The sequence below is a fragment of the Gadus morhua genome, chromosome 8, assembly GCF_902167405.1.
Source record: "Gadus morhua chromosome 8, gadMor3.0, whole genome shotgun sequence".
NCBI classification, from domain to species: Eukaryota; Metazoa; Chordata; class Actinopteri; order Gadiformes; family Gadidae; genus Gadus; species Gadus morhua.
This window is the reverse complement of record NC_044055.1, coordinates 28,761,965-28,789,732: the sequence shown is the minus strand read 5'-3', so window position 1 is coordinate 28,789,732 and position 27,768 is coordinate 28,761,965. Positions and strand designations below refer to the sequence as shown.

Here is a 27,768-nt window from a genome sequence, read left to right as displayed (position 1 = left end):
ATATAAAGTCAAGAAAAATAATCACTAGCAGGGAGAACGAGAACGTCAAACATTATAAGATAGACCTAAGCTTCACTCTTCGAAGTTCTCCGTCGGGATGTCGGATACGCAATGCAATTCGCCGTCCGATCAATCTTATATGTTGACTACAAACCATGAGTCAAACGGGAGAAGTGATTCCGAAAAAAAAAAAAAGGATCTCCGACAGGCTCTCCGTGTCTACCAACAGCACTTTACGGAGGTCTATAAACTGGCCTTACCCTCGTAGTCAGCCTTGCTGAGGAGTCCCACAATCCGGTCCTCCGCCGGTGTCAGGGGGGTAGCAGAAGAGTTGCCACCACCGGTAATTCTCCGGTCTTTACAAATGAACATTGCTTTTTTCTTAACGTCACTTGTCAGTGTGGTAATTATTTTCTTGACGTTTTCAACGTTTCTACTGATCCCTGATACGGTGCTCACCTTTTCGGCTATTTTCAGCCATTCTTGGTCTTTCTTTTCTTTGGTCAGACTCATAGAAAATTTCCCATACAATATATCCTTTGAGCTTTCTACTAAACTCACCAACTTTTCTATTTCGTCCGCTTTAAAATTTTCGGCACGACGTTGTTTTTTCCCAATCCCATCCATAGCTAGCAGTTGTCTTTGGATATTTTAGGATTATGACAGCTGTCAGCTGTGAAGTGACGTGATCCGACAACAAGTTTAATCAGTTGCTAGGTAACAGACATAAAAGCTGAATGTCGATGCTAGATCGCCTCCTTAGGATATCTTAAGCTGAGATAAGATAGGATTCCTAAAATAGGATAGGATATGTTTCTGTAATACCAAATTGAGAAAAATCCTATCTCCACTTCTCCTATCTTAACTTAGGACTTAAGATAGGAAGTTTCTGTAATACGGCCCCAGATCCAGTCTGCCGAGTGTCGGCCTTTTCACGATTGGCTTAAAAAAAGGGCTTATTTAAATTGATACCAATACGATAGTGGGAAAAGCTGACCAGTTTGTATGTTTTTATACTTAATTTTTACTTGATCCGCTGACCGCTTGGGAGCCATCGGAGTACATATTTTTTTTAGAAGAAAAGGGTTATGTGGTAGGAACGTTAAGAATGCTTAACTGCGATATTTATAGATTCATGGCTTTTGACGTGTAACTAACGCATTTACGCGGTCAGCGAACCGCTACCAGGCTTTGGTTCTCCGGGTTGCAGAGGCTTTAGCGTTCCTTCTTCTTGTGATAATGTCCTTCTCGTCATAGCTCTCCAGGAGAACCTTTTCATTTAAATAAGTGGCCCGTTTCGCCATTTCGATCAGGGTTTCCATGATCCATACATCACTTCTTTAAAGGTTTGGCGTGGACGCGCACAACCCTGTGTTAACCAACCCCGAGTTGACTGAACTAATGCATAACCCGTGGAACCGACAGCTCTGGGGTCTCATTTATAAAACTGTGCGTGGGATCGTTACTAAAAATGTGCGTACGCCCAGAAGCCAAGTTTTGCGTGCGCCAAAAAATATTTGGATTTATAAAACACTGCGTACGCACACCTGTACGCAATCTTTGCTTTATAAATCACATACTGGCTACAATTGTGCGCAGCTGAATCAGCTTCACGTTCCGCCCTCTACACGCCCCTTTTTAACCATAAATGGTCAATGCAAATGACCTCATGAATGCGATCTGCATATAAAACAGACTCAGATGCCGGTATTATGTCTTGTTGGAAACAATGGCAGAAGTACTGAGAAAATCAAAAAAGCGAAATTTCACGGAGGTTGAAGTGGAGACTCTTGTGGGTGAGATGGAGGCCCGAAAGGTAGTTTCGTTCGGCGGTCACGGGATTGGGATCGCCAACAACAAAAAGCAGAGTGAGTGGCAACATGTTGCTGCAGCAGTGAACTCTGTCAGTAGCACGGAGCGCACTGTCCCATAATTAAAAAAAGAAGTGGTCTGACATAGAGTTACATATTTTTATCTAGCCTACCAATAAATCGTTATGGTCCCTAAATACCCTCTCCCTCCGAATCCTGCCATTTGCATGGTCCGCCAGAAGTGCCATATGGTGCAGCATTACCACGGCGCAGACCTCTGTATTTATAGGGTTACGGTAATAAGACTGACGAGAACGCCTAGGATAATCAGTTTGTAATCACCCACGTAAAATGTTCTTGAACATAACCCCTTTTTAATGGCTGATTTGTCATGAAAAGCATCAAGAGTAACGGACAACGATTGTGATGAGGAGTGTGGCTTGGTTTTTCACACTTGGGATTTAATTGACATTTGATTATGTGCTTACAGTCTCATCTCATCTCATCTTCGTCCGCTTATCCGGGGTCGGGATGCGGGGGGAGCAGCTCAAGCAGGGGGCCCCAGACTTCCCTTTCCCGGGCCACATTGACCAGCTCTGACGGGGGGATCCCGAGGCGTTCCCAGGCCAGTGTTGAGATATAATCTCTCCACCTAGTCCAGGGTCTTCCCCGAGGTCTCCTCCCCACTGGACGTACCTGAAACACCTCCCAAGGGAGGCACCCAGTGGGCATCCTTACCAGATGCCCGAACCACCTCAGCTGACTCCTTTCTAAGTAAAGGAGCAGCGGCTCTAATCCGAGTTCCTCACGGATGGCTGAGCTTCTCACCCTATCCCTAAAGGAGACGCCAGCCACCCTTCTGCGAAAACTCATCTCGGCCGCTTGTACCCGCAATCTCGTCCTTTCGGCCATCACCCAACCCTCATGACCATAGGTGAGGATAGGAACGAAGATCGACCGGTAGATCGAGAGCTTTGCCTTGCGGCTCAGCTCTCTTTTCGTTACAACGGTGCGGTAAAGCGAACGCAATACCGCCCCCGCTGCTCCGATTCTCCGGCCAATCTCACGCTCCATAGTACCCTCACTCGCAAACAAGACCCCGAGGTAGCCTACTTGAACTCCTTCACTTGGGCTAAGGATTACAGATGTTTACAGTGTCACATAAAAATATGATGTTATTGACACATGTTGGACAGATGCTCTATTCCATGCAGTCGCGCCGTCAGTGGACAGTATGGTGGAGTAACGGGATTAAATATAGAGAATTTCTTTTTATTTCTATTCTAAGGAGATATTTCTGGAGTTATAACTGAGAAATAACGCAGTGGACTTAAATTATTCTGATTAGGATTTAAAGCATTATACGGGTTGAAATTAAATTTATGAAGGGCGATGATAAAACATAATCGTTCTTCTCACTCTGCAATTCTTCGGTCTGACTTCAGTTCACCACCACACCGTCTGTGTCGCCAATTCTCCTTTTCCTACAAACCATGCGTACGCATGGGTCAGAGTTTGCTTAGGGCTGCGCACATTTTCCCGTCAAGTTGGTTTTTTATAGATCACAACCTTGGCGTGAAAAGTCACGTACACAAATTTCAGCCCCGTTTTGTGCGCACGCAACGGTTATAAATGAGGCCCCAGAGCTGTCGTACGCACGTTTCTACAGCTATTGTTCCTTTGGCGACACTTAGAGGTGACGCTGGGAAACTGGGAAAAATAGGTGAAAACAATGACTCAGAGTGATTTGCACATCAGAGACACACTAATGAACAATTAACACACCTTGCAATTATATGGGTGGCTATAAAAGCATGCGCAATGGATGAAGAAAATTGTTTTAAAAATGGCTGCGTTAGCGTTGTTAGAGGACATCGCAAATGGTCAAATCCGAATCCGTGCCCTCTCCTTGCTTGTCTATTCAAAAATAAAAAATTTAAGTTAATAAACACGAGTCAAAGTCTTTAATATCCTGGCATCTTAACGCGCGACCTATGTGTATTGCAAGCAGCCAATTGTATGACCAGTATAATTACAGCATTTATGACTTCAGCATATTTACCTTGGGGATGATCGGCGTCCCCTTCATGGGCTCCCACCACTCCGGTGAGAGCTGTGTCACCGATCAAAGCAGCCACTCTCAAATCGAAGGGGGAGAGTTCCCCCACTCCCGTCCCTCCCACCTGTTGTGGCCACGTGAAGCGGAGGGCAGAAACCCTCCGCTTCACCTCCACCTTGAGGTCTGACCACTTTTTTTTAATTTCAGAGTGTGTGCGCTGCTGAGACCCCACTGCATTGACGGCCTCGCAAACACACTCCCACTCACTTCTCTTTTGTTTTGCATTTATCCCTGTTGACAGGGTTCCAATAGCATATGCTTGCGCATTTCTACCTCGTGGAGCAAAATCTCGAGCTCAGACTCCGTGAAGTTTCGTTTTTTGCCTCTGTTCATGGTGCCAGGTGATCGGATTAAGAGGTGAATCTCAGGTCCAGAGGCCTATTTAAATGAAATTGCATATTTAAATGAGGGTGTGGACAGGGAGGAGTTTGGCACCTCGGCATGTGCGCTCAATTCCACGTTGATCGAGATGTACAAAAGAAACTTGCTTGGATCCATGCGTTCGCACACTTTGATACATCTGAATTTATTTGTGCGTAAGACAGTTTCTGGGTTTTGGCGTACGCCAAGTTTCAGTATGAAATCCACGCAAGTCTTAGTACATGAGGCCCCTGGTCTAGTTGGCACAGGGTCAATCAACCTAGAGTTCAGCGTTAACTCATGATGTGATACAGCGTTCAGCTGTGCAACAAATATTTTTTTCTTTTTCAATCTTGACGACTTTTGTAGTGCTGCGTGTAGCCACACGTTTGCCCCTTCTGAACTTAAACACACAGTTAATTTCCTTTCCTAGCTCCTCTTGTTTATGTTGGTAGCTTAGCCATGTCATGTCACGTTGTCAACATTGGATACATGGAGCAGAACATAGTGGGTCATATGTCCGATGCTTTTGGGGAAACGTTTTCTTCATAAAACGTGCCAGACAGATCTTGTATACATTTTATTCCTTAGTAATTAGCTACATGGGTATGCCGTCTTTCAGAACCTTTCATTACCGGCACTGAAGAGAGAAAAAAGAGGGCATCCTCATTGTACCTAGCACTTCTGAAAATGCACTTCCGAATGCGTCTCTGTCCCCAGCACATTTCAAACCAAACTGACACCCATGTGCTGAGGTTAGTTGAGCAGCCATATAGTACCATCTAAGATTGGTCAGATTTAGACCTCCTCTCATTAGGCAAGTTAGTAAGTATTTTTATTGTCTCTCTCGGGAGAGAAATTAGCTTTGGGCACACAGAGAGCATCGGCGACACATGCATAAATATTTTACATAGACATCGATAAAAACATGAAAAATGAAAGACAGAAAACATGGAAAAAAATATATAATAATAAATATAACTGCAAGCGGTGGTTAGCGGGGTCCGAGTAAAATGAAAAGTCAGGAACACACTAATGGAAGATATATAAATATGACATAATTATGAAGGAAAGATGTTGATGTTCCCCTTAATGCCATACTGTGCCTCGACTTTCAGGTGACTGGGCTGCAGAGCAATGGCCGAATGTCATGTTCAGCTTGTTCATAATTGTCTAATCGGGATTCAAACTCTCAAACTAAGGATCACCAGTACAAGGCATTATCCCATTGGGCCACTGACAAACCTGAAATGTAGCCTCATTCACATGGTGAAAAAGATTTAAGGAGGAAATCTCCTCGAATGGCGTATTTAATCAGTCCTACTTCAACGTCTCCGGCCCACTAGCCTTTTTTTATATGCAGCCCCCTGAAAACCCTGGCAACCTCCTAAGGGTTAATTACAATTATACTCAGTTCATCACATGTTACTGAGCTCAACACACTGTTACACTCCTCCAAAACCCCATTAATATCAATCACAATTGAATTGCAGATAAAAATCATTCAGCTCATTTGATGGCCTCAATGATGGCCTCAGCTATATTGTCTATGTCACCATTATCCTGATAAAAAACTGAAGCCGGGCTCTCCTATCATTCCAGATGAATCGGCTAAAACATTTGTCAAGTTTATCATAGAACATCTTTGGTAATGGCAGTGGGTGTGTCTGAAAATAGTATAAGAATTTTGGTAGGACAGTCATTTTTATTGCATTTATTTGTCCGACTATAGGCAGTGTGGACCAGCGATTAAGTGCTCCGGTTACTCTTTCTATCAAGGGGTCATGTTTGCTAAGATTATATCACTTAGTTCAGGGGTAATTTTTACACCTAAATACTTAAAACCCTCAGTCGTTGACATAAATGGGGTATGTATACTCGGATTATGTCTTTCTTCCTTATTAAAAAACATAAGTACTGATTTCGAATTGTTAATTTTATATCCAGAAAACCCTCCAAAAAGCATAATTAAGGTAATTAAATTAGGAATGCAATTTTTTATTTGTCAAGAAAAAAATAATATCTTCTGCAAATAAGGAAATGCAATGTTCTATTCCACTAACCGTAATGCCTGATATTCCTGTATGGGTTTGTGCGGCCATATATTGCCAAAGTTAATAATAAGGGGGACAGGGGACAACCCTGCCGGGTAGATATCTGTAAACTGAAGGTTTTGATATGGTGTAATTAGTGAATATTTCAACCGTTGGATTTGTGTATAGTAGTTGAATCCATTTAAAATCTCGCCTAGTCCAAATCTTGGGAGTACATTAAAAAGGTAACACCACTCTATCCTGTCAAATGCTTGACAAGCATCTACTAATAACATTGCAGAGTCTGTTGCATTGTAATTCTCATGGAGTATATTCAACACTCTTCTAATATTAGGGTAACCTTGTCTTTTTTGTATAAAATCGTGTTGGTCATTGTTAATCAACTGAGGGAGATAATTATCAAATCTGTTTGAAAGGGCTTTACTCAGTATTTTCGTCTCACATTCCATTAAACGTATTGGACTGTAAGACAAGCATGGGGGGATGGGGGCTTGTTTGGTTTTAATATGAGGGTAATTAGAGCTAATCTTAATGAATATGGGGGGGTCCCTACAGTAAAAGATTATTTATACATGTCAAGAAGTGGTTGCACAAGTTGCTTTTGAAATATTTTATAGAATTCTATCGGTAACCCATGGGCCTGGTGCTTTGCCCCTATTTATGTTCCCTATAGCTTCATAAAGTTCCTCTGGTGTTAATGGGCTATCTAATATAGTTTTGTCATCATCTGATATCTTCTGAAATGTTAACTGGTCAAGGAATGCATTTGGCTCTGTCACATTTTCTGTATTTTCAGATTTATACATTTCATAGTCCCTGAAATTATTATTATTTACCTCTACCTCTAAGTTATACATTTTTTACTAATTGTTCTTTCTGCTTGTATTTTCTTTATTTTCCAAGCTATTAATTTGCCCGCTTTTTCCCCTTGGTCGTAATATGTTTGATTAGTCCACATTAGACTCCTAGCTACTTTGTCAGATGATAATTTATCATATTTGGCCAACAGAACAGACAGATTATGGTATTTTTCTGGATCATTATCTTTATACATTTCAGTCTCAACTATTTTAATTCGGGTTTCTAAGGTTTGAAACTCTTGTTTGAGCTGTTTAGTTTTAGAGCTTGTGTAACTAATTATCTCTCCTCTTATGTAGGCTTTGAATGGCTACCACCTGATGCTGGCCGTAGTTTCATCTCTTTAACTCAAAATATTTGTTAATGCAACTCTCCACAAATTTAACAAAAGCTGGATCCTGTAAAAAAATTCACCTGTAATCTCTATCTCGAGCAATGTTTGAATCTACCTAGATGGATCTCCATAGAGACTCTTGCATGGTACCTAAATACACCACCATTGTACCAGCGTTTTTTAACATTAGAAGGTAGTTCCATATGTTAGATTTCAGCTTATTTCTAAACTGTTCGGACAGACTCTGCGTTGTGTATTTTCAGTCGTAGTAGTAATTCTTGAAGTCGAAATCAAAGTAGCTTGACAGGTTGGATTAGAGGGTTGAATAGATGGTTTATTTTCCAGGAATACAGCGAGATACAGACTTAGGTTGAATAATCTATAGTGGACCCGGTGGTCGATGACTTGTTCCTTGGCTGTCGAACCCTCTTCTCGTCGAACCAAAGGGTTGGGTCGAGTATTATACAAAAATGGGATACATGAATAACACGTAGACAGACGCACTCTCAGCCTTGATAAGGTATCTGGCCCTGGCTATATCCCGGAGGACCAGGTCGGTTCAACCTTGTTGGACATAACAATGGCAGAACACCCTGTATCAGTATGAGAGGCCCTTGCCTGTTCCTAGACTAGAAATTTGAACAAAAGAGAGACACTAAAATACACCAATATTCTACACATAGAAAGAAAAACAAAAGTCAAAGAGCTTCTGTAAAATGTTTCAGCCTCTTGCGGTGCCGCATAGAGATAAATCCTTCCATTATGAAGCACTCAGAACTTGCAGGTGTTGTGTTGAAATGCGCGGAAAGCATAGATATCAACAAACAGCTTAATAACAGAGTTAAAATCCACGGCGGGTCCGAACAGTATCCACTGCACAGACCTGATCTTGGCTCCGTCGTGAACAATGTCTTGCTGTCTTGAATCCCGATAAACAAACTCCTTCTCTTGAAAGTTGAGGAATCGGATGAGAATCGCTCTGTTTTGCTTGGGCTTCCCAGATGCTAGAGTGCGGTGTACTCGCTCCAAGGTGAATTTTCTGTCGGTATTCAGCCATCCCGGTAACTTGCTGTTGATGAAGTCTATTGATTAAGTCTTGTGTATGCAGCGTTCAGCCTCCTCAATATGTGTTGCATTGGAGGGAAACGTCCCGTTTTACTTCATTAACCTTGCATTCCAATGCAGCCATCGAGTTCGCCATGCTGGTCAGACGGGTGTCAAATTGTCTAACATTATTCCGAAGTCTGACCAGAGTGATTTCAGCTCCCTTAACACTACGGCTAAGCTGGCCATGTCGCTAGTATCTGTGTCTCTCGGTGTACCTGGCTGGCTTGAATTAAAAGTTATTTTAGTATCTGCCTTGCGTCCCCGAGTAAAGATTTCACACTGTCTGACAAGTGTCAGACATCTCACCATAGGGGCTGTTTTCAAAGGTTTAGCAGCATATGTTAGTGTTTTTAGATTAAATCGTGCACTATTGAACATAGCTCGCTCGCCAAGCTGCCATCTTGGTCGCGTCACCTTCGACATTATAGTTGACCAAGTCACTGTATTTTATTCTAGTTTTTCAGACTTTTGGGTGTGTCATATATCATCACCTATCTTCATATCAATTAGGATGACTGAAAAAAAAAAGATAAGAATAGTTTAAATAGTCATCCAATTGACAATGGTGGCTCACGTTCCCACTCATATTAATGTAGGCCTACATAGATCCAAAATAGTTTTTCCATTAGTAATGTTCCTGCCGGAAGGAATTGTGGGACGGCATTATCTCCTTTCCTTTGGTAAAGGATTGTCCAGTGTACCCTTTGCCAAAAGAGATACGAAAGGAAGCATTGAAGCACCTTTTCTGAGCATTTAGAGATTTCAAACAGCTCTTATCATGGCTGCCACTTGGATACTTCCGGGTAATTTCAAGCAGTAAGGAACCTTAAAGAAAAAAGCCAGCTGGCCGCGGCAGGCATTCCAAAAAGTGTAGGCTTAGTATGCGGCGGTGGCATGTGACAGCCCTAACCAACCCACAGATTCTCCCCTCAAAATGTTGCACCACTTTTAAATGACCAGTTATAACTCATTACCAAAGCAGGTGAACAATACAATAAAAAGGTCAGATATATAGTATAATGTAAGCATAAAAAGTTAAATACAATATAGATCTCAGATATTAAACTACTCTCTATTTTCGCAAATGGTTGGACTTCTGACTCTGTACTGCCACCTCGATTTCCGTTGGTATTGCTTCGTTTCTCCCGGAGCAATCCGGATTCATAAGCTCAGAGGCGACGGACCTCCTGACGGACAAAACGACCTCCGGGACCGGACGAGAGGGTTCCTATCAGTATTTACCGTAGGGTGTGAATGGGCCTTTAGGCAATGACCCCTCATATGAGAGTAGTTATTCTTCATGCTTGGAGTGTATTGACTATCTCTGTTGTTGAGTGCAATGATCATGGCAAGCTGCAATTTAATGAGAATAAGAAATAGAGAACCAGATTAATTGTTGTTTAATTTCAAAAGATGGAATGTGGAATTAATTTAAATCATCTACATTATCAACCACATAATTTAGTGTGTAAGAAGACGAAAGATTCGAATATGCTCTTAAATTGTGTGTGTGTTTGTGTGTGTGTGTGTGGGCTTTAACTCTACTAAAATGACTAGCCCAACAGGAGGTGATGGAATTGATGAGTGATCTCTGGGACTAGCATGTTTCTTAATGAGCTAGAGACGGGTTCTTGTTTATATGTAAGAGGGCCTAGAGGACAGACAACATCATCATGGTTCCACCCCAACTGGAAGTGATGCGATCCCTCCCTGAGAGTTTGTCCGTAGATTTAAAGAAACACCATTAATGGGAGCCTGGGGGTGCCAAGGGATTGCTCTGTGAAAACATCAAGTCTCTGAGCGGCGTTACCCTAAGCCCTAAACCGCTGGCACACCCAGCCAGCCCCAGGGCGTACTTTGTGAGGTATTTCCTGTACCTGACCTGCCAGTGTGCAGAGAGAAAGGCAGCGTTATCAGGGACACCACACACCCTGGGACACTCCCTGGTTTAACCACTGCCATAATTCACATGTTTCGGATAATAGGATCCCATACAATAGACTGAGGATCAGCTTATTTTCCATAGCTGCGTCTATCACACCTCTCCCTTCCAAACCACAGAGCAGACTATTGGATCACACACACACACACACACACACACACACACACACACACACACACACACACACACACACACACACACACACACACACACACACACACACACACACACACACACACACACCCCTCCCCAAAGGACTGTGACACATTAAGAATGGGACACACCTACACCCTCAGAGACTACCATAGACAATATTTATAAACACAGATTCATCATCTCTTTATTATTATCATAACATCCATACTAAATGTGCCCATTTCTCCAAGTTTGTTTACTTTTATTCAAGCAACTGGAAATACAAACTACTACAAAATGTTATAGAGCGCTAAAGTGTGGTTCCGCAAGTAAAAATCCCATTCATTTTTCCATAGAGGTTTTGATTAAAAGCCATAATGTCGTAACCATCCAAAGAATACTAACCAACGCTGTTATATTGTGAATCGATGGTATGTGCTCCTATATCCACCTTATTCCGCGCGTAAACATGGGGGGCACCATATTGGTTCCGTTTTGTGTTCTATCTTCCGGTTGAGCAACTCTGTCCGTTATCATTGGCACAATACATTAGCAATTTTAGTCAAGACGACCAGCATTATTTGTTCCGTGCGGGGCTGCCATAACCACTGGAATAAAAGAGGGGTGCCCTTGCAGCAATACTGTGTTGTACACGGGAAAACCAGGGCAGAATGTTGTTGGGCATCCTTCAATCTTCATCCTCCGCCATCCAGCGATGAGGACCGGCGTATGTGGCTAGAGGCGCCAGAACCCTCCGAAAAAACCTTACTCTGTTCTTTTCATTTTGTGGACGGCAGACCATCAGATCAACACCCATACCCCGAGAAATGGTTGGGATATGTTATTCCTCTGGCGAAAAAGGCTCGTCGGATGCTTGTGAGGCTCCAAGGTAAGATAACATTTTAGCACTAACAACTATGAATATCGCTAGTCGTTAGCCAGCTAGCGTCTAATAAGTATGATCAGCATACCCGTAACTATGCCTTGGCTTGACCTCAATAAATGAACAGCATTACAAGATAAGATCAGGTCGAGGCTTTCTAATTTGATGTCCAGGACTGGTTATGTTTAAAGGCAGCAAAATGATTAACCTTATCGTTGATAACTTCCTGATGTCTGATGCTGTTATTTCTACAGAACCCTCAACCAGCTCTGCAATCCAGGAGACTAATGGGTTGACTGATGGGATGACACATCGTGATGCTTCTACACAGGGGAAGTATACATTCGTGGAAGATCACATCTATGCTGTCAGTGACTCACTCCATTGTCCTCTCCTCCATGACGAGGCAACACAGTGTCCTGAACAACATCTTGTACACACCGAACTTCTCCGGAATGATCGGCTGTGTCTACTGTACACTGGGTTGTCAGTGGATGCCTTTGAGGCTTTGTCCGACGACCTGAAAGAAGGATGCAGCATCTCTCAGCTACATCCCAAGGATCAACTGTTGATGACCCTGATGGAGCTCCGGCTGAACCTATTGCAGGATGACATTGCAGAGAGGTTCAGAGTGTCTCAGTCTGTGGTCAGTAGGATAATCTCTCAGTGGCTGGACTTCATGGAGGAGAAGATGAGGTGGTATGTTCCATGGCTGCCCAGGGAGACAATCCAGGCAACGATGCCACAGAGCTTCAAGGAACATTATCCATTAACCACATACAATCAAGTTCCTCATAGCTATTGCACCATGTTGTTTGATTATGTTCAGCTCTGCAGCATATGGGAGATGCAGTGACAAGTTCATCACAGCCAACTCAGGGTTTCTGGAGTATCTGCTTCCAGGTGATGAGGTGATGGCTGACCGAGGAGTTGTTATCCAAGATCTTCTGTTTGAACGTAAAGTCAAGCTCGTCCTGCCAGCTTTCACCAGAAGAGGCCTTCCCTTGTCCGAAGAAGACACCACCAACACGAGGCGCGTAGCCAACATCTGAGTGCCAATGAGAGGGTCATACGCCACCTGAAGAACTACAGAATAGTCTCTCAAATGGCGCCCATTAACCTTGCCCCGATTTGACTATGTAATCTTCGTGGGGACATTATACAAGAAGATGAGGAATATGACGTTCAAGGTTAATGGTTCAAATGTAATGGTTAAAATTTAGTTACTCTTGTTGTTTATATGTTAATTTTTACTAATCTATAACAAACTTTAACTGATATCTGTATTTCTATACACAAATATGATGTCTTTGTCAGAGAGGGTCAATAAAATAAACTTGACACATTTGAGGCATTTGCTAAATCCTTTAATGATTGAGTTAATGCTTTGACATAATACTAAAAACGAATTACATTAAAAGCAATAGCCAATAATATGTACAAATAGTTAAAATATGTACAAGTAGTAGTATAAAGTAATCATTTGCAAAACATGTTTTATGTCTCTACCCACGTTAGCCTCTCCATCTTAATTCGCCGGGTATTTCAATGTAGCTATCTAGCCGTAGCTAGCCGACCAAAAGTTTCAACACAAAGCGGAAGACAATAACATTTAAAAAAGGGCGTGGCGGAATAAGGTGGATAGAAGCCACAAGTTAAACGGGCAGCATCTAGTTTTTTCGAAAAACACGTTTTATTTGCGATGTCTTAAACCACTATGCCACTGCCAAACCGCATTCATTACGGTTTCCGTACGGTTTCCGTGCGGTTTAGCACTTTTACCGCGCCCTTCTAGGGCCAGTTAGTGGCCTTCTTGGCTATCCATAGAATCCACACACGGTTGGCCGGCATCAAATAAAGATTTTGGGGAGAAAAAAAGATCGTCCTGGCGGCCTTAAACTGACTAAACAGCGCCACCTGCTGTTGTGTAGTGTGAATCACAGGACATTTGTTTGTCACGTGACTTTTGGCACTAATTTTCCACCTTGCTGATCCGTGCGCAAATGCATTCCGATCCACGCGCAGCTTTCGTGTTCCGTACTTGTAGAATTGTTTTGTGTACTTGAAGGATTTTTTTTTGTACTTTGTGTAAAATATACTGTATTTGTTTCTGAAGCAAAATGCATTAGTTTGTGAATGATGTTTTGTATTTGCAAACCACACTGAGCGTGTGTGTGAATCATTGTGTGTGAGTAAAACACGTTTTGTGTGCGTGTGAATCGTTATGCGTGAGCAAAACACGTTTTGCGTGTGTGCGGGGTTTTGGCATGATTCTAACGCCTCGTGCCCACTACCTCCGTCCGTTGACTGATCCCCATTGACTTTGAATGGGGACGGACGCGCAATGCATTGTGGATCCGTCCGTTCCGTTGGAGCCTTCGGCTCCGTCAAGAAGTTGAAAAATGTTCAACTTTTTCGGCAGCGACGGATCCGTCATCCAATCAGATCGCGTATGCAAATTTAAGCACTGTGACGCGACTCGGGCTCTAAAGATACTGGAAAGCGGGAAAGCATCGCAACAAGCAGGAAGAAGCGGGAAGAACCCAGCGAAGCGATTTGATTGGCTGACGGATGCCTCTGCAAAGACTACTCCCCCATCAGTCAGCAACGCCTTCCCACGTCCGTTGACTAACGGTGCAGTGGGCATGTAGGGTAACTCCATACCGTCGCCTCCTTGTTCACACTACATACGTCCGTCGACGAATCACATTGACTTTGCATGGGGCACTCGCGAAATGCATTGTGGGTCCGTCCGTAATTTAGGCTCCGTGACCTGCGTCAAAAAGCTGAGGAATGTTCAACTTTTCAGGCAGCGGCGGATCCGTGGGCCAGTCAGATGGCGGTTTTGCAAATAAACTCCACACGTTTCCTGGATCCATTTTGCAATAACAAGCAGGGAGAAGCAGGAAAAATCCGGCGGAATGATAGGATTGTTTTTGGCCACCTGTTGTTTGCGTCATCTTTTGTATCCACACATCGGCTTTGTAGTGGGAAGCTATTTGATTGGCATCTGTTAACAGTCGCATGTAGTGTGAACAAGGCAGTGCTCCGGAAGAAACTGAGCAATACCAACGGAAATCGAGGCGGCAGTATAGAGTCAGATGTCGAACCATTTGCGAAAATAGAGAGAGTAATATAATATCTGATATGTAATTGTATTTAACGTTTTATAGTTTATATTATACTATATACCTGACCTTTTTATTTTATTGGAAACGTGTCCCCCAAGGGTTATTATGGTCTTATGAGTGTTGCTGAAGCGCGGACAGAACTGGGATAAAAGGCCTTTAAGGTTTTTGCAACATCTTACTGGAATAACGCATATGAAAAAAAATCTATAGTTTACTATAGTAAATAAACTATAGTATACCCTATATATACTATAGTAAATATTGTAGTGTTTTTGAACCTTACTATAGTAGTTTTACTACAGTAAACTATAGTATGCTACAGAAAATTCTATAGTTTACTATAGTAAATGAACTACAGTACATATACTATAGTAAATATTATAGTGTTTTTGAACCTTACTATAGTAGTTTTACTACAGTAAACTATAGTATACTACAGAAAATTCTATAGTTTACTATAGTAAATAAACTACAGTACATATACTATAGTAAATATTGTAGTGTTTTTGAACCTTACTATAGTAGTTTTAATACAGTAAACTACAGAAAACTGCAGTTTTATTACTACAGTATACCACATATATACTACTACAGTAAACTAGTATACTACAGAAAACTGCAGTTTTATTACTACAGTATGATACATTATATATGTAGAATGTTGGTGTATTTTAGTGTCTCTCTTTTTGTTGCTGACATGCTTGATAAAGTAGCGCTTACACTGAGACAATAGTAACAACCCAACTGGTTCACTTCGTCTAGTCTTCTTGACCCAGTCTTTGAAAACCATCCAGATCGATTCCTTTGGCCAGCGTTTAGTTTGGGGGTCCATCGTTATCTCATATGTTATGCAAAGTTTATCTTCGGTTCCTTGCAAATCATGTCTGTCGTTGAAGAATCTAGACAGAGTCTCGCTAATTGAATAAATATCAATCTCTCTAACCTCCACTTCAAAATAATCTTGTTCTTTTCGTTCGGATGCATTGGGACTTTGATTGCTATCTTTTTCCTCCTCCTCTGCCTTCTTCCTGCCTTTACCTTTCGGCATTTTTTCTATCTTTTTCTATCTGTAAAGTAACTAAAACTAGCGACCAATCGCTGCTTAGAAAGAAACAAATAGACGCCTCCCACGGAGCTCGGTATGCCAACAACAGATGATGGCACACTTTTTCCTTCTTCGATTAAAAAAAAAAACAATATATGTGATTCCTCGGCGGGGATCAAAACAACATAGCACAAAAAAAAAACCCTAGCGATTCATGTAACCTCACCAGTGAATTCAATACAAATACGGTCTCACTCATGGTCCAGCAAGTCGTAAAACAAAACCCCTGAGCAAACCAAACGTTTTAAGTTATATTCAGGACACGTATCAACATTGAAAAACTAGCAAAGATGAACAAATAACTTGGATGACATGCTATTACAATATTCTAGGACTCTAACCCAGCTTCTAGGACTCTAGCCCAGTTTCTAGGACTCTAGCCCAGACCAAAGGCCTTATTCAAACAAATTCAAAAGAGTTTCATATGGCGTATATTCAGTGATTATTGAGCTCTTAATCACTAATACAGGTTCTCACTTCGTCAAGCTCTGACATGACACAATGACACAACTTCATTACTCAGCAAATGTAGTGCAGCCTAATAGTAAAACAAATAATAATAATAACAGTTATGTGTGTGTAGATTATTTTAAGATTACTTTCTTGTTCTTTTCTCTTGGTCGAGAGTGTGGAATGAGATTCAGTCACCGTTGATTCCCACGTGGTGCATGGAGATGCGCTGGTTCAGCCGCGTTGTGGATGCGGGTCCCTCAGCATGGCAGGCGTTGATCAGACGTTCCCAGGCAGGGCGCGCGCTCTTCTCGGTCACAGGGAAATCTTCAGAGGCAATTGTCTTCTCACTCCTCTCTCTTCAAGACGGTGTCACGGCACCAAATGTTAGATTTCAGCTTATTTCTAAACTGTTCGGACAGACTCTGCGTTGTGTATTTTTCGTTGTGGTAGTAATTCTTGAAGTCGAAATCAAAGCAACTTGACAGGTTGGATCAGAGGGTTGAATAGATGGTTTATTCCAGGATGTAATACAGCGAGATACAGACTTAGGTTGAATAATCTATAGTGGACCCATTGAGGAGCCGTTTGATGACTTGTTCCTTGGCTGTCAAACCCTCTTCTCGTCGAACCAAAGGGTTGGGGCGAGTATTATACAAAAAGGGGATACATGAATAACACGTGAACAGGCGCACTCTCAGCCTTGATACGGTATCTGGCCCTGGCTATGTCCTGGAGGACCAGGTCGGTTCAACCTTGTTGAGACATAACAATGGCAGAATGTTGGAGATAACACCTTGTATCAGTATGAGAGGCCCTGGCCTGTTCCTAGACTAGAAATGTGAACAAAAGAGAGACACTAAAATACACCAACATTCTACATTCCTCCCTCTTGATCATACTAAACATAGTTTAAAGATCCCCCACAAAAATGAGAAATCAGTGTATTTACTGGTGACCCATTAATGATTAACTAAATCAATGAAAGAAAGCATAAAAGGACAAGTAAATTCAAATCATACACAAGTAAACCAGGTGTAGGCCACTATAATAAAGAAAATAACAAACTCATTAGGTTACACATGATTAAACCAAAACAGATACAAATTTTAAAGAATCAAGAAGGTCAACTGTCCAGGCACCTCCCTCTGCTTGGCAGTGAAGCTCCACCATTCTTTAATAGCTTTCACTGTTCCCAGCAGAAAAGTGGTTCCGTTCCTCTAAACAAAATTAAAGGCCCCAGTGGAAGGCCTAGCCTTAGAAACGTTGCGAAATTTGGGGCACCAGACCTTACGATGGGGTGGGCTCTCTAACACAGCCACCCTAAGGGGGGCTAACAAGATCGGGGCAGTCCCCGGGGGGGTCGGTCGGGGGGCGGTCATTCGGTGAAACACACAGAGAGCTATCTTGACGACCACATAGAGCATAATAACGGGAAGGACAAACGGCTGTAAGATTTGGACTCTCTGAGAAAACATGGACCCACCCAACCCACTTAGCCATCCTCCCAAACACCAACCCGCCGTTTCCGACTTCAGCCTGGCCACATTATCATAGATGTCATGAACATAATTAGACACATTCGTAGACGCATCGGGGACATATGTGCAACATCTCTGGTGTAAGTGGCGCTTGATAAAGAAACAGTACCCTCCAAGATGCACAGCAAGGAAGTCCAATAGATTCTTATGTTGGAAAATCATTGTTCTAAGCCCGTACAATTCATGATTAAGATCAGTCAGGCCATGGCCGGAATTGTACGCTATAGCGTCAATAATATGTACCAAATCTCTAATCTCATCAAGAGCAACTGTGATGCCACAGTTTGGAATGATAGCAGCAAAGACTCTCTGAGTTGGAGTAGCAACTGCACGCTTAGATCTAATTGTAGCATTACCCTTCAAATGTTCCTCTACAATCTCCAATGCAGGCACTATATAGGCGACATAACATGAACCACTCCAATTAGGAGGCAGATATGAATAAGCGTCCTGTCCACACACAAACATGGTCCCATTTACCGCAGGTAAGGCATCAGTGGCAATCGTTTGGCCTGGTGAATCACCAGGAACGCGGGTTACTGGGGGTAGGGGGACATTCACCAAAAGATTCTTCTCTGATATGGAAACCTGTTTCTGGCCCACAATAGCTGAATATGAACACACACTCTTACCCATATCCCGCCCCTTTCCTTCATTGGTCCAACAAATGACACCCTTAGGAGCATAGCTCAATTTGATCTTAATTGGGGGACCTGCATCCATTGGGACAGTGTAATAGGGAACCTGTGGTGCTGCTACAGATCCAGATCTAGGGTTACCTCCGATGACATCATGTTTATAAGCTGCAACATACTCGGGGATGGTGAACGGGACAGCGCGGTAAGGATATACCTGAGATGAAGCTGGCATAAGCCCACAAACCCAACATGACTGCTCCCCTTTAGCTTTAGCTAACCCATGGGCAGTTTGTAAAAATGTGTTATCTTTGTGGATTACATTATGGCTGTCAAATGAACAATTTCCCCCTGTAAATAAATGGCACAACAACATCCCAAACGATACTGGTAACATCATGACTCAGTTGGTTTTGAGTAGCAGTTGCAACAGAGTTCTTTTCAAGTTGATGTCCACCGCAGGTTTGATGGGGGATGAGGATGAAAGTTCGTAGTAGGGCGTCAGGACAAACACTCCTGGACAAAGAAAAAGTGCAGTATCAGTCATGGGGGAGGCATTGTCACAGCCTCCAACAGTAATAATAATCAACTATGGTTTGTAATTGTCTTAATGATTCGATAAACAATGAAAAATTATCATACAAAAATAAATCGCTTGATTCGAAAATGGTTATATCAGTATTCAGTAATCAGTCATCATAGTTTTCAATAAACCTTGTGTGAATGAATGAATGATTGAACCTATGTTCAAAAATTAAACAAAACAAACAAAATGTTCTAAAGCTGAGCAGTTGTGTCAAGAAGGAACCAACATGAACTTAGATAGGCGGTGACAAAAGTCCTAGCATCTTTCGAAAACGAACCTCTCGTGAAAATAAAGGAATGAAAATAACAAACACTCAAACACTCCCTATACTCTTCACCCCGTATCAGTTAGTTTGCGTGCCAAATCTAACGAGTGTCATTCCAAGTCGGTGAATCAACTAATTTGCAGTGGCTTGCATGTATCCGTCTTCTTAGCTACACGAACAGCGGATCGAGTAACTAATAGAATTTGGTATGGCCCCTCATATTTAGCCTCTAATGCTAATCGTTGTGGTTTGTGGATCATAACCCATTGTCCTGGCACTAACGAGTGTCCTCCTTCTGGGGGCTCTGCCCAAGCTTCCTTGACCTGGTTTGATGTCACCTGGAGAGCCTCGGAGAGTTGGATGCAGTAGTTCATCAGTGCGTTCGATGTCAGGTGGACGTCTGCAGTCCGCAAGTAAACAGAGCCTGGGAAACTGAAGCATCGGCCAAACACGACCTCGTAGGGGGACAGTCCCACGTCTTTGTTGAATGTAGCTCTCATGCTGCACAAGGCGATGGGCATTGCATCTACCCATGGAGTCCCTTCTTGGTGCATCTTCGCCAAACGCTCCTTCAGTGTCCTGTTGGCTCGTTCCACCTGCCCTGACGATTGCGGGTGATACGGACAATGGAAGGACCATGTTATGTTCAGCATACGGCTCACCTCGGCGCAGACCGCTCCGGTGAAATGGGTTCCATTGTCTGAGCAGATCTGATCAGGCGGCCCGTAGTGTGGAATGAAATCTTTGACTAGCACTTTAGCTGTGTTTGCAGCTGTTGCACGTCGGACTGGGTATGCTTCGATCCAGCGGGAGAATTTGTCAACGACCACAAGGACTTCTCGATATCCTTTACATGGAGGGAGTGTGATGTAGTCTACCTGTAAGCATCGGAAAGGACCCGGGGGTGCGGGGACTTTCAACATTGGCAGTTTCACTTTCCTGTCGTGGTTGTTCTTGAGGCATGTAGCACATCTCCTCACAATGTCTTTTGCCGCAGCATTGAATTTGGGTGACCACCAGACTTTCCCAAACCTGTGACGCATCTTTTCCACGGCCACATGCCCAAGTGAATGAATCTGCGTCGCCAGATATGGCAGCAGGCTCTGTGGTGCAACAGTTCTGTTCCCGTGTCTCCATAAGTTGTCGTCGTGGAGTTTTGCTGCATTCTCAATCCATGTCCATTTTTCTTCTCGACTCGCGGCGTCTTGCATCTCCATGATGCTTTTCAAGCTTTCCTTGTGTTCCTCCTCTGTTGTATGTTCCTCCGTTTTCTTCAGTCTCATACATTTGCCATTGTCGTTTTCCGTTTCGTCTTTCTGTCTTGCGGCTGTTCTGGATACCGCATCTGCCAGTTCGTTGCCTCTTGCTTCGTGCGTATCCAATTTTGTGTGTGCTTTTACCTTCACTACCGCCAATTCTCTGGGAAGTAGCATTGCATCCAATAGTTCTGCAACCAGCTCGCCATTCTTGATTGGTGTGCCTTTGGCCGTTACGAAACCACGTTGTTTCCACAGAATGCCAAAATCCATTACAACACCCAATGCATATCGGGAGTCACAATAGACTGTGGCAGACTTCCCTTCTGCAATTTTGAGTGCTTGGGTCAATGCTTTGAGTTCTGCTTGCTGTGCTGACGTTCCAGGGTCCATTGATCCGGATTCCAATACGTCGTGCTCTGTTGTAACCGCGTATCCCGCTCCACGGATCCCATTTTCGACCAGGGAGGACCCATCGGTGAACAAGACAAGATCCGGGTTGTGGAGAGGGTCCTCCTTGACGAAGTGCCCCTCTTCCATCAGCATTACCAAGTCCTCGCACACATGGTCCTCCACTTCATTCGTTGCATCCGTGGGGGCGATCATTGTGGAGATGTTTGAGACTGATGCTTTCTGGAGTGAAATGTTAGGAGATTCCAGCACGGCTTGCCAGTTCCCCCATCGGCTGTCTGAGACGCAGGGTACTTTCCTACCGGCCAGCAGGGCGTTGACAGAGTGTGGGCAGCGGATAGAGAGTTGCTGATCCAGCACAAGATTGTTCACCAGCTGGATGGCGAGGTACACAGCTTGTACCGCTCTCAAACATGGACCAAAGCCCAAGGCTGTCATATCCAATTTTGCAGAATAGTAGCCCACCGCTCTCAATAGTCCTCCGTGTGCCTGCGCCAGCACTGACGTCACAAACCCGTTGTACTCGTTGACGAAGAGTGTGAAGGGTCTGTGGACATTTGGAAGTCCTAGCGCTGGTGCTAGGACTTGGTGCTAGGACAACATCTGTGCTTCGCACAGATGTTGCTCCACTCCTCAAAAGCTTTTCGTGATTCGTCTTCCATCTTGATCTTATCCCTGGAGTCTGGTCGTCCTTTCAGCAAGTAGTTCAAGGGTTGGGCAATCTCAGTGTAGTTTTCCACCCAATTCCTGTTGTAGCTGCATACTCCCAAGAATGCTCGTAGTTCTTTGACTGTTCGGGGTTCTGGCGTCTTCCTTATTGCTGCAGTGCGGTCGTGGGTGATCTCCCGTTTGCCTTGTGAGATTTTCTGTCCGAGGTAAATTACCTCTGGTTGAGACATTTGTGCCTTGTCGTAGCTCAACTTGTGACCTTTCACATGGAGATAGTCAATCATTGCCCTTAAGTCTTTGTCGTGCTCTTCCTCGGTCTCCGAGGCAATTAGGATGTCGTCCAAGTACGTGATGACTGATGATGTCATCTTGGGGGCTTCTGGCAGGGTCAGGTGTCGTCGCAAGGCCTGGTGATAGATGGTGGGGGCCGAGGCAAGTCCCTGAGCCAGTCTAGCCCAGGTATACTGGCATCCATCGTAGGTGAAAGCCAGCCAAGCTTGACACTCAGTGGCCAACGGTACTGACCAGTAAGCGTTTACTGCATCAAGCACTGTGAAGACCTTGTGCGCTGGTGTGATGTCTTGCAGGAATTGATCGCCGGAGGCAACCACAGGGCTCAGATGTGTGATGCATTGGTTCGCCAGTCGATAATCCACTGTCAGTCTCCATGAACCATTTGGTTTCTTCACAGGCCACACCAGTGCGTTAGAGGGTGATTGAGTCTTGTAGATGATTCCCTGGTCATTCAAGTCTTTAATGATTGGTCTCAATCCGTCCACGGCAGCTCTGTTGAGTGGATATTGCTTGACACATGGAGGTATTTTTCCTGTTAACTTCACTGGTTCCATGTCCAACAAGCCACAGTCGGTCTTTCCCTTTGCCCAGACGGGGTGGTCCTGGAGGTCCTCCCTCTTGAGGCTCCTTATATTCATCGTCACCTCTCCATCCTTGAAGTCGAGGCTAGCATCCATGCATAGTAGCACATCCATCCCTAGAAGGGCTTCCTGGATCTCTTCTCCTGTCCACAGCTGTGTTGTTATCTCGGTCGGTCCAACAGCAAAGTTGATGGGATTTGTTTGTGAAAGCTGGAGGCAGTGTCCTCATGCGCTGCGGGCCGTCTTCCTTGTTTTTGACATGGGGAGGTTGTGGGATTTCAAAAGTCGTAGTGGAATTGTAGTAAATTCGGCACCCGTGTCAATCAAGAAATCAATTTCAAATTGGTGCTCAAGTAAAGCAGTTACGTAGAAGCTGTTTTTGTCTTGTCGGATGGCCGCGGCGATGGCACGAAGAGAGGGGGTTTCTAGTCATTTATTGTTGGTTTCCGACATTGAATTGCATATGCGGCTGAGTTCTTCAGCACTCTGCGACTGTAATTTCTTCCATAGTTCCTTCATTTTGTCTGAGCGGTTTTCGTCCCCTTCTTTCTCGTTGGAGCGCTCACGGTGCATCTTTCGAGGGGCTTTACATTCTCTTATCCAGTGTCCAATTTGTCCACAGTTGTGGCATGGTCGAGGTTCTTTCTTTTTGTCTGGCTGGGGGAATCGTTCTCTATCCCTGTTGGACTGGGGGAATCTTTCTCGTTCCCTGGCCATTCCCTTCTTCTCGTCAGCCAGGAATCGAATCCTGACTTCTTCATCTCGATCCACCTTTTCTCCGAATTCCTTGATCTCTGCCATTGTGCTGCTTTGGTTGTCCCAGCCGGGAAACCTTGTCTTTACTCCCCTTCGGATCTCCGGCAGTACCTGCTGGAGATACATGGCCTTCAAAGGCAAGTCCTGTGACTGGTCGATGGTGTCCATATCATATTCAGTTTGGCCTGAGTGCAGCAAATAACATTCGAAGAAGCGCTCGTTGAACTGGTCCAGACCCTCGTCTTCCTTCTGCATACAACGAGTGATTGTTGTCCAGTTGACCTGTGCCTTGGAGTGCTTTTGGATCCACGCCTTTATGGCCTCCCATCCCTTCTCTGGTCTCATGCCGTCTTCTCCTATGGCATCTTCCACCTCATATCGAATCTGGGTGCGCCCAGTGCTGCTCAGGTGTTTGAACAATATAGCAAGGCCATCGTAGGGGTGGAGTTCGTACAGAAGCATCAGTTGTTTCAATTTCATCCATGGCTGTAGGCCTGCTCTCCTTGGGTGGTCGATTTCCGTACTCCATCTTTCGATGTCCTTCGGGCTGGAGGGTTCATAGAGGATTGTGCGTCCCTCAGCGCTTTCTATCTTCTTCAAGGGCCCGAGGTTAACTATTTCGTCTTTCTCATCAACCTTCTTCAGACAGGCAAAGCTCACTGCCCTCTTGTGGGCAGACTTGCGAAGACGCTCTCCCTCTCTGTCTTCTCCATCAATCTCCTCTTCCCCGGATGTGGTCTTGATGTGTGGTGTGGCTGCACCTCCCGTTGCACTGCAGTGTGGTTGTATGTTGTCATCAAATCCTCCAATGCGTGATTCATTCTTAGTCACTGCTCCAGGCCTCACCTCGGGGGGTTGTTGTATTGGGGGGTGCGGATGTAGAAATTGTTGTGGGAGGGAGGAATGTGGTGGGACAGGGGAGAATTGGGGAAATTGTTGTGAAACACACAGAGTGTGTTGAACAGGGGGAAATTGCTGTGGGGAAAATTGTTGTGGAGGAAATTGTTGTGGGATCTGGGTTGCATCATAATTAGCATAGTCAGGTGGGGCAGATGGATTTCCCTTCCGTGGCACATGGGGGGTACTGCAGATGACCGGATACTCGCCTATAAAGCTGTTGACGTCTGAGAGAACACTGTGTCTTGACTCCTGTAAACCACCAGATGGCAACGATGGCTGCATTGGGAAGATGTATTCCCCATCTGGGCCACACGATGGCAGTGTGGGGTACATGCGACCATAGGCTCCCAAGGTTCCTCCTCCGTTTCCTTGGTCACACCCCCTTGGGGGCCCTGAGTCGAGGGGGCTGGCCGCTATCATTCCTTGTCTGGCTAGCGTCGTGTGTAGGTCTGTCAACTTCCTCATCTCCTCTCTGTTCCGAGTCGCTTCATCCTTTAACAAAGGAATTTCGTCGGCAAACAGTTTGGTTTGCTCTCTATTTTTTTCCAGAACATCTTCATAGTGAGCAGTTGTCTTTTCCAATAGGGGATTATCACGCTTCCTGGTTCCGGTGGCGGGATTTGTCTTCGTTGTGCATGAACACTTCCGGCGCACTTCAACAATGGCTGAAACAAAGGCTAGATGTCACTGCTCGGTTCCACTTTGTACATCTAACAAACAACACCAACCCTACTTAAGTTTTCATGGATTCCCGACTGAATTGAGTCTAAGGAAGAAGTGGATTCAAGCGGTTCGCCGGGATGAAGGGCCAAACTTTAAAATAAAACAAGGTAGCACGTTTGTTTGTAGCCGGCACTTTAGTGAATCAGACTACAAACGCTACAGCTAGCAACCAACCGGGGTCACACCAAGCGACTGAAAACGGGTCTGTACCCTCCCGTTTCCAGTGGAACAACTGGGGACTGCCAAGAAGGGGTTCTGTTTATAAAAGAGCATCAACTCGCTTAGGCCATGACGTTCACCCAGCCCTTCCTCTGGAGCAACCGCTGCCCTGTGAATAAGAGCCGATGGAGGAGATCGCAGCTTCGGTGGTGATGACAGAAAATGATTTCGGTTCTGCTCCTAAACCAGGTTTGTCAGTGTTTGTTAGTGTTCTGAAATATTGGCCTACTATTACCCCATACTGTTCTTAAACCACCTACCTGACAGGATGTGCTACCTATGGTTTAATCACAGTATGGGCTCTTTGTAGGTTATACCGAGGAGGTAGGTCAACTTTTCAGAACTCTGGCACAAAATGTTTAGTCTTATTAATGTCCCAGCATTTGACCAAACCACAATGTGAAAAGCTTCATCACAAGTACAAATGTTGCATTTTATATCTTACTTAATTAATTGTAAAGGTGAATATTGAGCTATAAAAAGCAAATTTTAAAAGCAATATTGAGCTACAAAAAGCAATTTCTTTAGAAGTCCAAACTGCTTCCAATATGCAAGTCACAGCCAAAATCTGGGTTAGATGTTTTAATCTTTTTTCCTCATCTCATACAGGTGCACTGGATGCTGCTGCTGTACACATACAGCAATTGGAAGAAACAGTCAAGGAGCTGATGAGAGCAGTCACAGCTGAAAGTGGTTCAAGTGCCTTTTCACAGATTTTGTGTCTCAGACGAGGACATCCTTTTTTACACCAGATTCACGTCAAGAGATGTTTTTTGTGACTTCTGGGAGGTTATTCAACCATCTACCTCCATGTTGGTTTATTGGTCGAAAGCTCAGAAAAAGAAACAAACATTTGAACCCATTTCTCCCAGTCCAACGTGTAGACTGCAACTGGTTGAGTTTTTTCTCTTCTGCTGCCGGGTTGCTGCAGGCATGCAAGAGAAGGTGCTGGCTGACATGTTTCAGGTCAGTGTGTCCACTGTCTCCCATGTTGTTATACCGTGGGCCAACTACCGTTACCTGCTCCTTGGCTCCCTCCCCTACTCCTTGGCTCCCTCCCCATCTGGATGAGTAAACAGCAAGTCAAGAACACCATGCCAAGCAAATTGGTGCAGTACAGTCCAGATGTTCGGGTAATCATCGACTGCACCAAGTGCAGTCGATGATTACCCGAACATCATCTTACAAGAACACGACAACCTTTAAGGCCTTGATTGGGATTGCCCCTTGTAGTGCTGTGACTTTTGTGTCAAGGCTCCATCTCCGACCCAGAGCTGACTGAATGAAGTGGACTGCTGGATTTACTGGAGCCAGGAGATGGCTGCATGGCAGACAAGGGTTTCACCATCGAGAAGCCACTAGCTGATCGTGGGGCAACGCTGATTATACCACCCTTCAAGATGACAGGTAGGCATGAAAGGAATGAACATTTCAAATTAAAACTTTGACCCAAATGTGACCATTAAGATATGTAGACAAATGTTTAAGATGGACTGAAGCACTCACAATAATATTACTAATTAATTTATCTCTAACCACTGCGCAGTTCACTGAAGAGGATGCTCTGAAAACACCAGCAATCGCTCAACTTCGAATCCTCGTAGAAAGAGCAATAGGCAGAGTCAAGGAATAACGCATCTGGGAACGCACTGTCCTCTCACCTTGTCTGCGACAGTCAATCAGCTGTGGACCGTCTGCTGTGTGATGACCAACTTCCAGGGACCACTTGATTTAAAAGGCTACATCCCTGTTGAATGGTGTTTCTACTCAAACATGTACCTATAAATATTAAATATAATATGTAAATATTAAAACGAGAGGCACTGAACATTTGGAGTGGTCCCTTCATTTTTTCCGGAGCTGTAATTTTGTACACTGAAAACATTGTATATATTGAATGACATGTATTTAATTGAATGAGAAGTCTTTCATCTATAATCAATTTTAAAGTCCAGTCAGTCCATCCTGAAAGTATTCAAAATAATGTTAATATATAATGTAGTAAATGATGTACTCAGAAAAAGGGAATGAATTAAATCCTTTTATTCTTTCAGTTCCTTTATTCATTCAGTTTATTTCACATTAATTTCACTTTCTGCTGAAGATACACATTCATATATGTACCAAAGAAGTACAAGTCTACCTTATTTTTCATCTCTTATCATTTCGTCCCTCCAGACTGAGCTGACGCCAAACTGACGTTAGCATAAGCCAACCTACGTAGCGTAAGCTAGCTAGCAGACACTCACATTCGTAGTCGATATATTTCCCGAAAAATAAACAATCCCTTGTCCAGTTTGGAGCGGGCTGTTATGGAGTGTTGTTCGGTATGTCTGTGAACTTCAGAAAACGTGACTTTGGGTACATTTACCAGGGATGTCGTGAAAGTGAACTGCCGGTCCTCCATCATCAGTTCGCCAGAGTGATGAGCAGAGGTGGGGGTAAGTCACTCATGTGTAAGTCACAAGCAAGTCTCAAGTCATAACCTTCAAGTCTCAAGCAAGTCCCAAGTCACTGTGGTGAGAATCAAGCAAGTCACAAGTCAAGTCATTGCTCAGGTCGGGCAAGTCACAAGTCAAGTCAAACAAAAATCTGATGATCTAACCCAGTTTCCACATTTAAAAATCGGTAAAGAGAGTGGTT

At 43.9% G+C, this 27,768-nt stretch overlaps 1 protein-coding gene and 1 long non-coding RNA gene across 2 annotated transcripts; both read left to right on the top strand.

Moving 5' to 3' along the window:
* The first annotated feature begins 11,199 nt into the window (after positions 1 to 11,199).
* LOC115549162 (uncharacterized) lies at positions 11,200 to 12,670 on the top strand. Its single transcript, XM_030364187.1, has 2 exons — positions 11,200 to 11,609; positions 11,858 to 12,670. Exons 1-2 carry the CDS (start codon positions 11,450 to 11,452, stop codon positions 12,457 to 12,459), a joined length of 762 nt encoding a protein of 253 aa, XP_030220047.1. The 5' UTR covers positions 11,200 to 11,449; the 3' UTR covers positions 12,460 to 12,670.
* A 12,463-nt stretch (positions 12,671 to 25,133) lies between these two features.
* Positions 25,134 to 26,953, top strand: LOC115549658 (uncharacterized). The gene is made up of 3 exons (XR_003977804.1): positions 25,134 to 25,314; positions 25,735 to 26,532; positions 26,672 to 26,953. It is a non-coding gene; the product is annotated as an uncharacterized LOC115549658 (long non-coding RNA).
* The last annotated feature ends 815 nt before the right edge of the window (positions 26,954 to 27,768 follow it).

Bases quoted from the DNA above. Each gene is read 5' to 3' on its own strand.
- LOC115549162 (XM_030364187.1), top strand. From the start codon at position 11,450: ATGTGGCTAGAGGCGCCAGAACCCTCCGAAAAAACCTTACTCTGTTCT. The intron at 11,610-11,857 runs GTAAGATAACAT...TTATTTCTACAG, and splicing joins GATGCTTGTGAGGCTCCAAG to AACCCTCAACCAGCTCTGCA.